The sequence below is a fragment of the Nuphar pumila genome, chromosome 2 (assembly GCF_984573655.1).
Source record: "Nuphar pumila chromosome 2, dmNupPumi1.hap1.1, whole genome shotgun sequence".
Taxonomy (NCBI): domain Eukaryota; kingdom Viridiplantae; phylum Streptophyta; class Magnoliopsida; order Nymphaeales; family Nymphaeaceae; genus Nuphar; species Nuphar pumila.
The window spans coordinates 58,426,742-58,441,778 of record NC_143250.1 but is presented as its reverse complement, the minus strand read 5'-3'; the positions used below and the strand labels follow the sequence as shown (position 1 = coordinate 58,441,778).

Genomic DNA, 15,037 nt, shown 5'->3' with positions numbered 1-15,037 from the left:
CACGAACCCGTTTAAGCCAAACCCGAACCCGGCTAAGAAGCGGGTTGGCGGGTCGGGTCAGATTTTGCCACCCCTGGTTGGCTGGTATCTCATTTCCACCAACAGAACAAAAAAAAGGAAAAAAATTACCTTTTAAATAGTTTCTGGAAAATAAATTTCCAGACAAAAGGAAGACGCAAAATCATGAGTGTTGACAGTAATTATAAGCTACAAAAGCCCCTTCATTAAAATATCGAAAATATCCTTCGCGTATGCAAGTGACATATTGGGGCATTTTATTAATTATCTGGGACAGGCGTGGGAAATAATAATTACTTGAGGAACTGAGATTCAGCCGAGTAATTATGAGGAGATAGTGCTTTTTATTTAATCTGATGGGGCCCACGCGATGGCTATCTGTAGCCGTGGTGCCAGACAGGATCCTACGGCACGAGAGCCCCCCACTCATGCCAGGTAGGATCCGGATTCCACTGCCCACCTAAAACGGGATTTAATTGCCCGTTGGGGCCCGACAAACCGTTCGTTCCGCCCAACCAGCGGCCGTCCGGGTCAGGTGCATAAGGATGTAATGGTTTAGATTCGGATCGGACGTGACCAATATCATATTCGAGTAACAGATTCAGATTGGGATGGTGAAAAGTTCATATGAGATGTTTTTCTACATGTAAATGGATTCGAATACCTGTCAAATTCTAATATTTGTTGGATTCAATAGCAATAAATCAAAACCATATCAATGTCCGAGACTACTACTTTCCTTAGTATAAAATAAGAAAGATAAGGAACAGAAAAAGTCGCAAAGCTTCTCACCTGAGAATCCAACTCTCAGGAAAAGGCACCTTTCCACACCTTTTCTTGGCATGAAAGAGATAATATCCACTAAATGACCTGTTTGCAACATCTAATGAAGGGTTGGCTTGTCGAGTGATAGGAGTGAAGAAGAGAAAAGCCCTTCAGAGGAGAGGAAAAGAGAAAGAAAGCAAAGCTCATGGATGGATTGGATTCACAAAAGCAAGCTCTCTGGTGCGTTTTTAGAGCGAATCAGTAGCGAGGGAAGGTACGGATGAAGTCGAGCGTTAAATAGAAATAGTAAAAAGGCATTGACATTAAATTGACTTGGCAAATGTGAATTAATTACCCTACAGTTTCCTAAAATGAGTGGGGGAAAGAATCGGCTCGGAGCAATGCCTAAGAGGGCGAGGCAAATTCGGATGCTCCAAAAGTAGTTGGATTTGAGACACTTCTTCATCGACGTGAGCCCCCACAAAGAGAGAGGAGCAAAGCAATTCAATTGTCAAATAACAAATCCCCGTTTTTCAGAGATTTGTGGTAAAAACAAATGACCTTCAATTGATTTGGGGATTCAATGCAAAGATCACTATGTTTGAAATAAAAATGAAAAACAGACAAAAGCTCCCTAAATATATGGCATGATTTCAATATGGGTTGACCTTCATGTGCTTACCCTTACTGGAAATGATTTTTTCATTTGTTTAATACGAAGGCGTCCCTTACTTAGGAGCAGAGTGACAAATATCGCTAGATTTATGAAAATCTCGTCGCGAGAAATTGCCTGAAAGTTTAAAATGATAATTTCTTACGAGATTTTAAAAAAATATTGCGAGATTTATTAAAAACATAAATACTGTGATTTAAATGCGATATTTACGTTTTAAATAGTTATTTATCATGAAAAACCATGTATTTTTATTTTTAAATAATTTTTATTAATATTTTCTTATAAAAAATATTTTTAGATTTTTTATTGAAGAGAATTTGTGAAAAAAAAAACGAGATTTATGAAAACTTTTCAAATTCTCGTGAGTTTTTTAAAAACGAGAATTTGCCATTTTTAACGTTTGTCACTATGCTTAAGAGAGCTCGGTTTGTAAGGTTCCGTAACACAGACACGGCTAAAACGATGTAGGACACGCTATTTTTCTGTGGTTTTTTTTTTATAAATGACATAGTTCGTAAGGTGAACAGTCGACATCACAAACCATTAGTTTCTTATGTTTAGGGATGTAAATGGTTTGGATTTGGGTCAGATGTAGCCAATACCATATGGGACCCAGATTATGATTCCTATGGAAAATAGCAAATATCAAAGATGAAAAGAATACATATAATCTGATTGGTACATCCATCGGTGGGATCGGATATGTGTCAGATTCAGTCATGAAATTCTTAAACCAAATCGGAATCCGATTAGAATTCAGTTTTCTTAACCGAATCCAACTAGGATTCAAAATTGGGTTGGATATCGGATATATCCAATCTGATGACATCCCTACTCCTTAACTTTGCTCATTATTTATCGTACTAATATAGATTATTCATTTACGCATAAAAAAACAGGAATCAGGATAAGTTGGAAAAATGCGTTTTTCCGAATTTATCCCGATTCCAAGGCCGAGAGGCTGCAATCCGACTTGGATTTTATCAGGGGCATCCTAGTAATTTTTTTGTCCACTCACTTTTTTCCTTCGTCCGATCCGTTTGTAGATTTTTGGCGATTCCATCCGACGGTGGATCGCATCGATACGTCGGACAAGATTACCGTCCTTTTCGAGGATTCGGTCAGTGGGCCCCACTGTGCAGTTTGCCAACGCGAAGACATTCTCTCTCTCTCTATCTCGGTCATCCCTTAACACGCGTCGTTGTTTCGATCTTTTTTTGACGATTTTACCCCTTAAAAAAATATAATTCCATGTCAACCCTAACCCTCATTGCAACAATGTCATATATGGGTATCCAACAAAATTTTGGGCTAGTGGAAATTTCGTGACAAATCAACAAATTTTCTTTCTTAAGACGATTTCGAAATACGTCATCAATTATAAAACATTAAAAATTATAAATCCCGCCAATGCTCTGAAAAAAAAGTATAAAATATGAGCGTTTAAAAGTGTTTTTATTATGCAAATATTAAGTTAATATTATGATTTTTTTAAAATATCATATCGAGTGCCATCAAGATTTCATTGAATCATGTGCATAATGAAAAACCAAGCATAAAATCGTGGATTCGATCGGCACTTCATAAGTAAAATTGAAGACATGAAACTTGAAGCAAAATTCATTGGTTCATAAAACCAAATAGCACATCTTTTTACAAAGGGTGTGACAAAGCAAAGGTTTTAGTATTTAAAGGATGATATTTATTAAATAAATAGATATTGTATGTGGTTATAGATTAAACCATATGAGGGTAAATTTAATGCTTTGTTGCTTTTGAAATAATGCAAATCAAATCACTTGGTCGCATTTCACTTACGCGAGAATCAATATCTACAAATTATCAATCTTTTTGATGTTTCTCTCAATGTTGTCAATATCGGAATTGGACCTGTATGGTTGGGCCAACGATTCAGGTGAATCCGTCGATACCGATTCTTAAGTGAATCTTTCATAACATGTGTCAAAGTCATTAAAATAATATTAAAAATAATTGTAAGTGGTTTTTTTATATTTATTAAAAATAGCTAATTCAGGTCTATATTGTTATCAGTATCTTTCAGTTACGGGTTTATAGAAAGGATTGACAATCTGTTGAGGGATACCTTCCTTTGTTTATCATTTTTCTTTTTGGATAGGTACTATCCCAATGTGAAAAGGGATAGTCGCTCATCTTTATTTATGTATCTTTTCTCATCTTTTGTAGACAGAAAATAAGAAACAGAGAGAACAGTGTTTCACCGTGGATGTAGGTAAATCGTAGTATCTCGTTGTATGATTCTTCTCCTCTAAGTATTTCTTTTCCAAAATATGGTATCAGAATTGTACTTGGGCACTGTAGCCTGACGACTTATGTGTTGGTAAGTTTTGCTTCTGCTAATCTTGTTCAAGTAGTGCTGCAAATTTCTGGTATTGGTGGTCTTTGGTGTAGCCGTCTTCCATCTACAATGGCGGAATCATCTCGAATCTTGGGTGCAGCGTATGAATCTGCTTCACCGTATCCTAATGGCGAGCCCAGATTCGGCTACTCAGAGTCAGACCACCTTCTTCGAATCACCACATCGCTGTTCTCAGGTAAAAACTATATTAGCTGGGCAAAATTGGTGAAACTTTTTTTGAGTGATAAATCGAAGGTGGGCTATATCACATGTAAAATAAGTAAACCTGATGTGTCTGATTCGACCTATGAAAAATGGAAATCAGAAAATGACAAAGTTATGGGTTGACTTCTAAATTCTATGGAACCAGAAATCGCAAAAAGTTTTTTATTTATGGATACAACAAACGACGTGTGGGACTCTATAAATGAAATATATGGTGAAAGGTATAATCTTGCTCGAGTACATGGGCTGCAGATGGAGATTACGAGATTCACCAGAGAAAACAAATCCTTCAACTCATATATCGGTACGCTGAGAGGAATATGGGATGAGCTTCTTCAATATCGGTCACTGTCTGGGGATGTTGGGACAAACCAAAAACGGTTTGAAGAGGACAAAGTCTTTAAAGTTCTAGCCGGCGTCAGTCCCGACTACGAACAATTTCGTAGTCAAGTTCTAATGACTACTCCTCTACTGTCCTTCAATATGGTATGTTCTATGATCCAGCGAGAGGAGACTAGAAGAAAGGTTATGAACTCACCGACTAAAAAAAACAAAAAGAAGCAGCCAGAACAAATGACACTTCAAGTGAGCAATAAGAAGGTAATTGATAATAATACTGGTTTCCTTGCTAATCATGATCGCCAAAAATTCAGATCTAGATTCAAGTGTACATATTGCAAAAAAATCGATCATACAAAAGAAAGATGTTGGGATTTTGTTGGCAAACCGGTTCATGAGAAAGACCAAAGAAAAAATTCTGAATCAAATCGTGAGGCTGAAAATTTTGTCACCAGGGAAGAATTGGAGCATTTTTTTCAGCAAATGGGTAAAACAAATCTGGTGTCATCCACTCCCATTACCCTCTGGTGCTTTGATGACAAAGGTAAGAATGTTTGTGCTTATGCCTCTTACACTTTTGAAATTGAGTGGGCAGTTGACTCTGGGGCCTCCGATGATATGCTAAGCAAGGATATACCTATCGACTAGCATACACATGCAAAACCTGTGTATACGGCTGATGGGTCTATCATAATGGTGAAAGGGTAACAAAAAATGAAACTTCTCAATAAGCTTGATGATTCTGAAGTTTTGGTCATTCCTAATTTGGTTGTTAATCTTATGTTTGATAGTACACTAAGACTCACAACTGCTTGGCAATTTTTTCTCCTAAGGATGTCGTGTTCCAAGACCTGACGACGATGAAGGAGATTGGTAGAGGCGTCGAATGAAGTGGATTATATTATCTTAACTCATATGAAAAAGCCTTGTTTAGTCGTGTGCATGCTCCTAATAACTTTAATGTATGACATTCTCGTCTTGGTCATGCTCCTTATAGTGTTCTAAATTTTTTGATTCTTGACTTACCTTCTTAAAATACCTTGTGTGATGCTTGCGAGTGTGTCAAGGCTACTCGGTTACCTTTCCCTAAGTCAGCTACTAGAAGCAATGTTTTGTTTGATTTGGTTCACTCTGATGTGTGGGGACCTGCCCTATCGAGTCTGTATTTGAATTTAGATATTATGTTACCTTTATTGAAGATAAATCTCATGTCACTTGGGTTTACTTTCTTAAACAAAAAAGTGAAGTAGCTAAAGTCTTCAAAATGTTTTACAATATGGTGGTTACGCAATATAATGCCAGGATTAAGCATCTTAGATCTGATAATGGGGAAGAATATGTTAATGAAGAATTAAAATCATTCTTGAATGATAAGGGCATAATTCCCAAAAATACTTGTGCTGGTACCTCTTAACCAAACGGGGTTGCTGAGCGAAAAAATTGTCACTTAATGTTACCAGGTCCATCATGTTCCATATGAATGTTTTTCCTGTTTTTTGGTCTGATGTTATATCTGTTGCTTGCTATGTTATTAATCGCATTCCTAGCTCCAATTTAAGCAATCAAATTCCCATGGAACTACTTCAGAAAAAAGAGATTTCCATAAAGCATTTGAAAGTGTTTGGGTGTAAGTGTTTGTACATATTCAAGAAAAATTTAGAAACAAACTTGAAAGAAGAGCAGTTAAGTGCATATTTGTTGGATATTCAGTCTCAAAAAAAGGTTTTAAATGCTTTGATCCGATAAATAAGAGATTATATATATCTCAAGATGTCAAGTTTTTTGAAAATGAGCCATTCTTTAGTGATCCTTCCTATGATAGTCAACATCACAAAGAAAGATAGATGCATGAGCCAAACACCATATTTCCCATACCTCACAATTCTGAATCAGTATGTATATTCAAGAAAGTACAAGTACCAGTCTCAATGATGTTGTTGAGCCCGATGAGGTTGTTCAATCTGATGTGCAAATTCAAGAGAGTGTAAGACGATCAGAGCGTGTATCTAAATCGCCTATCAGATTGAGAGACTATTATTATTACTGTTTAGATCAAACACCCAGAAAATATTCTATAAAAAATCTGTTTGATTTGACAAAACTGTCTTAGAATTACCTCACTTTTTTAGCCATAACTTATAGTCATCAAGAACCAACGTCTTTCAAAGAAGCTATGCAAGATTACAAATGAAAATCTGCTATGAAAGAAGAATTAGAAGTTGCTGAAGAATAACACCTGGACCATGGTAAATCTACTAGAAGGAAAAACGACAATGGGGTGCAAATGGATCTACAAGATCAAATATAGCAGTGATGGAACGGTAGAAAGGTATAAAGCCCGGTTAGTGGCAAAAGGGTATACCCAAAAAGAAGGAATTAATTTTACCGACACTTTTGCACCTGTTGCAAAAATGAACTCCATCCGGATTCTTCTCTCAGTTGTTGTCAACAAAAATTGGGGAGTATTTCAACTTGATGTGAAAAATGCCTTTCTTCATGGTGATTTGGAAGAGGAAGTGTATAGAGACCCTCCCTTAGGATATAACCATGAACCAGGCAAGGTATGTAGACTTAAAAATCCATATATGGCTTGAAGCAATCTCCACGTGCCTGGTTCTCTAAGTTAAGTTCTGTTCTTACTGATATTGGATTTCAACGTAGCACTGCTCATGACACTATGTTTATCTCGTGTATGCCTCAAGGTGTTGTTATCCTCTTAGTCTATGTAGATGACATTATTATGATAGGTAACAATGAGCAAATGATGTAGAAGGTGAAAACCATTCTCCATACTAAGTTTGAGATCAAAGACCTCGGGAAGCTTTGATACTTCTTGGGAATTGAGGTGGCGCACTCTGACAAGGGTATCTTTCTATGCCAAAGGAAATATGTTTTGGATCTTCCAAAAGACACGAGTATGATGGGAAGCAAAGCAGTGGATAATCCCCTTGAGGCCAATACCAAACTGAGAATAGATGATGGAAAAATAGTAAGTGAAGTTGAAAGCTTTCAAAGGTTAGTTGAAAAATTGATTTACTTGACTATTACTCGACCTGACATAACCTACGCAGTCTGCATAAGTCAGTTTATGCACAATCCAAGATCTACTCATGTTGAAGCCTCACCGTATTTTGAGGAATTTGGAAGGAAGTTCAAGCAGAGGAATTATCATGAAAAGGAATCAGGACCTCAGTGTAATGGGATACTGCGATGCAGATTGGGCGGGAGACCTGAATGATCGAAGGTCTACTACTAGTTTTTGAACGTTCGTTGGTGAAAACCTAGTTACTTGGAAAAGTAAGAAACAAAATGTAGTGGTTAGATCCAGTGCTGAAGCCGAATATAGGGCCATGGCCACTTGCTTGTGTGAGCTTGTTTGGATTAAATCCCTTCTTCATGATATGCGAATTGATGTGAATGAACTGATGGAGCTAAAGTGCGATAATATGGTAGCTATTTATATTGGAGCAAATCCTATTTTTTATGAGAGAACAAAGCACATTGAAGTTGACTGTCACTTCGTGAGAGAAAAAATTCAAAACAAAGTCATTCGCACGTCTCATGTTGGAAGCAACAAACAACTGATTGACATACTTACGAAACCTCTGCATCGTGATAAACACATTGATATGTATAACAAGTTGGGGCAAACTAACATTTGTGCACCAACTTGAGGGGGAGCTTGTTTTTCGTATCTTTCAGTTACGGGTTTTTAGGAAGGATTGACAATCTGTTGAGGGACACGTTCCTTTGTTTATCGTTTTTCTTTTTGGATAGGTACTATCCCAATGTAGAAAGGGATAGTCGCCCATCTTTATTTATGTATCTCTTCTTATCTTCTGTAGACATGAAATAAGAAACAGAGAGAGCAGTGTTTCACCGTGGATGTAGGCAAATCGCTGAACCACGTTATCTCGTTGTGTGATTCTTCTCCTATGAGTATTTCTTTTCCAAAAATATATCATATCGATTTTTTGGCGATACAATACATATTGGCTGATTCATGCCATAGGCACCGATACTGACAACACTGTTTTTCCTGTTCGATCAGATTTCCCACTCTCATTGTGTGGGAGCTACATGAATTTAAACTAAAATTCTAATATTGTTAACTTTACCCCAAATTTAACACATGCATATGAAATTCAAGGCATTCAAAGGTGAGTTAGATCCTCTCATTTGACATATGATGAGTTTAGTCGGGAGGATTGGGTGCAATGTGATTGCACACTTTTAGTGCACTGCTGCACGTCCCTCTATTCGATCCTGTCCATCCAACCAACCGCTATCGTTAGTTTGCATTTTTGCTTAGATGTGGACTGATCGTAGCCGTTCAGATGCATCAGCTGGATGGCTAAGATCATCGTAGGATCCTTTTTACCCATTATTCAAGTATATGATCCTTTTTGTTCAAAAAACACTTTAAAAATATATATAAAAATATTTTAAAAAGTCATTTATGATCTTTACCAGGGCCTTTATGTCATTGAGAGCACTCTCTCACTCTCTAGGCGTAGTTTCGATAAACCTTCCTCATTACCGTTTTGACCTGTTCCTCTCTCTCCCTCTCTCTCTCACCAGGAAAACCAACTTTTCTCTTAATTTTTTGGTTTATTTATTTATTTATTTATTTTTGTTTTTTCCCATTGTGGGCGTTTAGAGAGGAGGAAGGAAGAAGGAAGCAAGAAAAAGCAAGGAGAGCAGAACATGCATCGGGCTATAAGAGGCAGTAGGGGTGGTGGTGGTGTTGGTTCATCTACAGGAAGTTCTACCAACGGTTCAGTGTCAACTGTATCCAAGGTAGACAATGGCGGTGGCCTGACCGAGCAGGACTACATTGGTATCTCGGAGGTCTCTTCCTACCCTTGTGACGGTTTGGTGAACCAGATCCAGGAGGGTGTCATGGGGTTGAAGGATACAGAACTCAATCTGGGGTTGAGTTTGAACAGCTTGAATGAGAGGCAGGTTGATGAGGATGACACGTATTGGAGGAACAACAGCAGTAGTAGGAGGGTGGGGAGGATATTGACCGCAAAGGACTTCACCAACTTGGTTTCATCCATGGTTCGCACGGGGACTAAGAGGGTGCACAATGAATCTACTGATGCTGATTCGGTTCAGGAAGTTACATCCCTTCCATGGTAAACCGGAGAAAAAAAGGAAGGACATGGTCTTTGTGTAGCTTTTTCTTGCTAATTGTCCATTCTTTTTTATTGTTTGAATGTGAATGAAGTTTTGGTTTGTTACTTTTTCTTTTCCATTTTTTCTTTCACTTATGTTGGTAATGTTTTTTTTTCATATTTTGTTGCTTTAGTGCATAGGAAAAAGATGTGTTTGATATGTGTTCATCCTACTGTCCCTCTTCGTTATATATTTTGTGTTTTTTTTTGTTAAAAATAATTCGTGTTCTTTGCAGTTTGTGAATTTTTTACTTTTTGTTGCATTTTTCTTGTTGAGAAGGAAAGAAACATTTTCTTTTTAATTTTTTTATTTCGTGTATTCTTAGCAAGTTTTATGGTTGTTGGTTTTATTTGTTTTTGCTAGTATATTTGTTTGGTGTTAATGGCCTTGTTTTTTTTAATCTCGGTGTTAGTTTATTTCATTGTGTTCTGTTGTTATGAAGTATAGGGAGAACGATCCAGCGTGGTTTCTTCCTCTTTCTATTGTCTTCAAATTGAAAAAGGATGTCTCTTCCGTTTAGATTATCCATTTTGTGTTTAGAAGTGGGGGTTTTTGTTTGTTTATTGGAGTTTTTTTTTTTTATGTTTGATGTTATTTTGCGGGTATTGATTCTTTTGTATTCCCCTATAATTATTTTTTTACTAATACTATTCTTTTGTGGTTTTTAAAAACTTTGTAAGAGTGATTACCCTGTTCTTCCTTAGATATGCTGGCTTCTGATAAGTAATGCCAGTTTGAATCATTCTTAATGCTATTTGTGGTATGTTGGTTTCAGATATTTCTTAAACAAGTTTTGGATTGCTGTTATGTTTTGGTGATTCTTTTCTTGATCTCATTAGCATTTAATTTTCTCTGTCATGTTCATGGGCATGCGCGAACAAATGATAAACATTTGCTTTCTTTATTTCTTCGTTATTTGGGTTTTTATATAGATGAATAGTATTGGAAATTTATTGCCATCGTTCATGATGATTGCTGGTGTGTATCTACACCTAACATACCTCTTTTTAGTTTTTGGTTGATTTTATGGAGCTGTTTTTAATGAATAAATTGTGACAATATATGATGCTGGGATCTAACCTTGGTTATATTGTTTATTCTTGGTTTGTGGTAAGTATTTGATTTTATAGTAGTTTCTTAATTGCTGCATAAGATGCTACTGAGTTTTAAAGGTTGTCTCATGTGTTGCCATCGCTTACCATGCTATGATTTTTCCTTTGTTGCACTTGTTGGGTTCGTTCGTTCTCGAATTTTAATGCTCTCTTTAGCAGAATTGTCTTTTTTATCTGTTTCTGCTTTCAACTTTGTCTTGTGTTTTGGTAAATGTGGTTTGAGTTTTTACTGTTTCTGAATTGGGTTTATCCCAACTGTAACAAACAGTATTTACAAACAAATCTATTGTCTGGTTTTGCTGTTTCTGCGTTACCCTCTGTATGTGCTTTTGTACATTTTTGGTGGCGAAGCTTTCATCTTTTTGCACAGCAACTTGGATTCCTTTTTTTTTCCCTTACAATAGTTGCATTTTTGTTTTGTATCAAACTCCTACATTTTTTTCATCTTCTTGTTCTTTTTTTTTCAAATTTGCATCTTAAGTTTATTAAGTATGATGCTTGTTTTGTAATTTTTTTCTTCTGTTTTTGTCATTGACTTTCTCTTTTTTCTGAGAAAATTAGCAGCAATCAAGTTGTGGGGTGGCCTCCCATCAGAGCTTACAGAATGAACAGTCTGGTAAACCAATGCAGACTGCCAGCTGAGGAAGATGCCGAGAATAACATCAACTGTGACAATTATGGGGAGATGGGTAAACCTAAGAGCAGGCCGGAGAAAGGTGGGCAAGGGCATGGAAAGTCTACGTTTGTTAAAGTTAACATGGATGGAGTTCCCATTGGAAGAAAGGTTGATCTGGGTACCCATGCATGCTATGAAACTCTGGCTCATGCATTGGAAGAGATGTTCAAAGGGCCTACTACCAATGGAATCAGTGAGTTTCCAAATCTGAATTTCTTCTTTATGTGCATGCCCGTCATTTTATCTGCCGAGTACCATGACCATCTCTGCTGAAATGTAGTACTCTTTCTCTTCTGAGGCTTGCTCTGCATATTTGCTTTCTTGCTGCTTTGCAGTTGACCATTCTCGTTTTTGTTTTTCTGATTTTCTGATTATTAATTTAAACCAAATGTTTTGGTTGGCCCCTTTCTTTCTCTTTTTCTTTCCCTCCTTTTCTTTTTTGGTATCTGAACTTTGTATTGACTGGTAGATCTACTTGTTGTAACTAATGAAATATCCATCTAGTTTACACAGGAATACTTGGTGTATTTTTTACTGTTGATGATTAAAGTAGGCCCTGTAATTTGCACATGAATACAGTCTTTGTGCTACCTTTCAATCTGTTTTGAAGTTGTCTTTTGGTGAATGATTTTGTTCGTTGGTTTGTGGGTTCTGTTGTTAGGACCAGCTTCTGCCTTAGAGAGGGAGCATGGAGTAATGGGTCAGGGCAATTCTTCGAAGCTCCTGGATGGTAACTCTGAATTTGTCCTTACTTATGAAGATAAGGAGGGAGACTGGATGCTTGTAGGAGATGTTCCATGGGGGTGAGTAGAATAACTCCTTGAAAAATTTGGAAAAAAAAGGAAGGCAAAAAAGAAAATGTTTAATTGATTTATTATATTGGCAACCTAACTTTTTATTTTTTCATGTACTGATCTTATTTTTTCCTCCAGAATGTTCTTGAGCACTGTGAGAAGGCTTAGAATCATGAGAACATCCGAAGTCAATGGGCTTGGTGAGTTTTTATTATGGTAGTTACTGTTGTTGGTATTACTATTACCATTTATTTTGTTGTTGTGCAGAATAAATGTTGCTGTAAACTTTGAACTTAAATTTCTGAATGTGATTGATGTTCTCATTGTCGCCTTTTGATTTAGTTCTACCCTTGTTTTTATTGCAGGTACAAGAGTTCAGGACAGGGTTAACAGGCAAAGAAGTAAGCCGCTTTATTAGTCCATTTTCCATGGAGGATGGCAGTAAAAAAGAAGATAGGAAGAAGTGGAAGAGCATGTTATCTTGGCATATTTAGTGCTCATAACATCAACCAATTTGCTTGGTGTCCTTTTTTTCCCATATTTTCTCTTGTTTTCCTACTGTAAATTCCAGCTTTTTTGGTTTTCACACACACACACACACACAGATCAGTGTGTAGTGTGGTGTTTCTTTTTTTTCTTTTTGCTCTAGTTTGTCACTATCTAGTGTTATATAATTGATACAAAAAGAATATAAATTTTGTAATATTGGTGTTGCTTACTCATATGTTATGACTTGTAAGTCAAAGCGTTTCTTCTTGCATGTATTTCTTTTCAATTCAAAATTTCACGAGTTGCAAAGTAATGATGTACATTGATGCGCTTTTCAATTCTTTTTTTCCCTTTGAACGTTATATTAGAGAGATTGAGGTCACTTTATTTCATGTGCATTGACAATTTAGCCAAGGCCTGTTGGTTTTAATGATTTTGATATGCATGGTGGATCAATTCATTGTGCCTACTCCCATTAAATGCTAAAGATAATTATATTATTTTTATTTTTTGAAAGAAATCTGTCAAGGATAATTGAGACTGTCTTGAATCTTTGGAGTGTGGATCTCTATCAGAATAACCACTTGGTAGGCATGACAGTGAATCGGATTTTATTTGATATCGGACCTAATTTGATTCCTTTTATAATTGCATTTGGTAAGCCAAAACCTTTTCTGATTATAATCAGAAGGGGATATGGTTTTTATTTTTTGTGACTGAATCCGACATGTTTACATGTAAAAAAGCTGTTCTGATATGAACTATTTTTTGCCATCCGAATTCGAATCCTTATAGCATGACATTGGCCACATCTGATCTGAATCCTAGCCGTTTGCATCTCTACCACTAGAGGACTAGCATGCGACCAGCCTATGTGGTGCTGCTATTAACATCTAATATTCCATACGTAGCAGCTATGCCTATTGTAAGCGACTTCTGGGGTTTGTGATTTGTGTTCGACTTGTGGGAAGTTCCTACTCCCATTCCTTTTAATTCAGCTTGATGCTGTACTAAAAGTGAAAAGCTCAAATGCGCATACTGTTCCTGAAAACCCACGCTAACTTTTTCAACAGCAGAAACTACTCTTCTGCTTGGGGCACAAACCTTAGAAGCGTGGGCATGCCAAGATTGCAGTGTGTGAATCGACACCGACTGATTGCCTCAAATAAAATGTACTACTACCCAAACCAAACGTTGTTTGATAGGTAGATTCTTGTTTTCACTCTTCCGGTGTAACAAGAATGACACTGTTAAACTTGGTATTTAATAGACTTGCTTTGCAGACCTCAATTAATCTTTTAGCCTGTCTTTCATCTGGGGAGCTTCCTTGCATAATATATTTAGGTTCCTTGACTATAAGGTCCCTTGCTTGGTACAATGGTAAGTTGTTCGGGCTGTCAGTGTGGGGGAGGTCAGTTTTCGAGTCCTGAGTGCAACAGCTTCTTGTAAAAAGATCCGGGTCGGGTTCGATCCCTGTAAACCCCCTCATCAGCAACCCAAAGTATGGAACAGCAGTGGTTATGGTCCCCAGTGCAAGTTTGTTCTGTTTGTGACCATGATTGGGTGTTGGTCATCGTGAGCCCTCTTGTTTGCAATGTTAAAACGATTCTTGATATCTTATTCTAAACCAAATTGCCATGCATTTATGCTAGATGTGGTAGCTGAAATGAGCAATGGACACTTTGCAGAAAACATGTAAAAACATGTTGAAGCGCAATGCATGCAGAAAATGTGAAACCATAGCATCAAGCCACACATTTATAAGAAGTTAGCTTCACGACCAAGTGTGCCTTCCTACACCACAGCTTTTACCTGCTCTCACCTTAGTACACTTCAGACGTGGCCTAACAGCTGCATCTGCCTGATTACTTTATGCATTGCATGGTGTAGAGTGCTTGCCTTGTCTACCACCATGTTGCTATTGGGAGTTGGTGATGACTCAAATTGATTCTCTCGGAATAGCAGCAATAGGGTTGTTTACTGTCATTGTCTTCTTGTTAGGAAGCAAAAATAGGCCAAACTATGTGACTGTAATACACCTTAAACCTAACCTTGATCCCATTGCACCACATTTTCCATGACAACTATGTGCATTCAATACATAAATTCGTGCGTGGCCTGTCTTTTTTAGCGTTGTATGAAACACTATAATCCAATCTGAGACCAACAGATATTCCTTGACCAACTGTTTTTGTCAGTTTGCAGTTAAAATAAGATTTTAAGCATAAAATTGTAATGGATTAGAGTTTTTTTGACAGAAGTAAAGGATTAGAGTTAAAGACAGGTAATGATCGAGGAACCGATATCTGCCCAAGAAAACACGTCATTACCCACCATCAAAGTGGCAACCATAAATTATCCTCTTTAATAATAAATTAATCCTGA

General features: G+C 37.0%; 1 protein-coding gene across 1 annotated transcript; it reads left to right on the top strand.

The window, feature by feature from the left end:
* The first annotated feature begins 388 nt into the window (after positions 1 to 388).
* Positions 389 to 12,863, top strand: LOC149845523 (auxin-responsive protein IAA8-like). The gene is made up of 8 exons (XM_089988234.1): positions 389 to 453; positions 911 to 1,057; positions 3,890 to 4,032; positions 9,061 to 9,541; positions 11,255 to 11,562; positions 12,031 to 12,172; positions 12,302 to 12,363; positions 12,529 to 12,863. The coding sequence occupies exons 1-8, from the start codon at positions 389 to 391 to the stop codon at positions 12,579 to 12,581; spliced, it is 1,401 nt and encodes a 466-aa protein (XP_089844360.1). The 3' UTR covers positions 12,582 to 12,863.
* Positions 12,864 to 15,037: the final 2,174 nt, after the last annotated feature.

Bases quoted from the DNA above. Each gene is read 5' to 3' on its own strand.
- LOC149845523 (XM_089988234.1), top strand. From the start codon at position 389: ATGGCTATCTGTAGCCGTGGTGCCAGACAGGATCCTACGGCACGAGAG. The intron at 9,542-11,254 runs GTAAACCGGAGA...TGAGAAAATTAG, and splicing joins GAAGTTACATCCCTTCCATG to CAGCAATCAAGTTGTGGGGT. The intron at 12,364-12,528 runs GTGAGTTTTTAT...TTTTTATTGCAG, and splicing joins ATCCGAAGTCAATGGGCTTG to GTACAAGAGTTCAGGACAGG.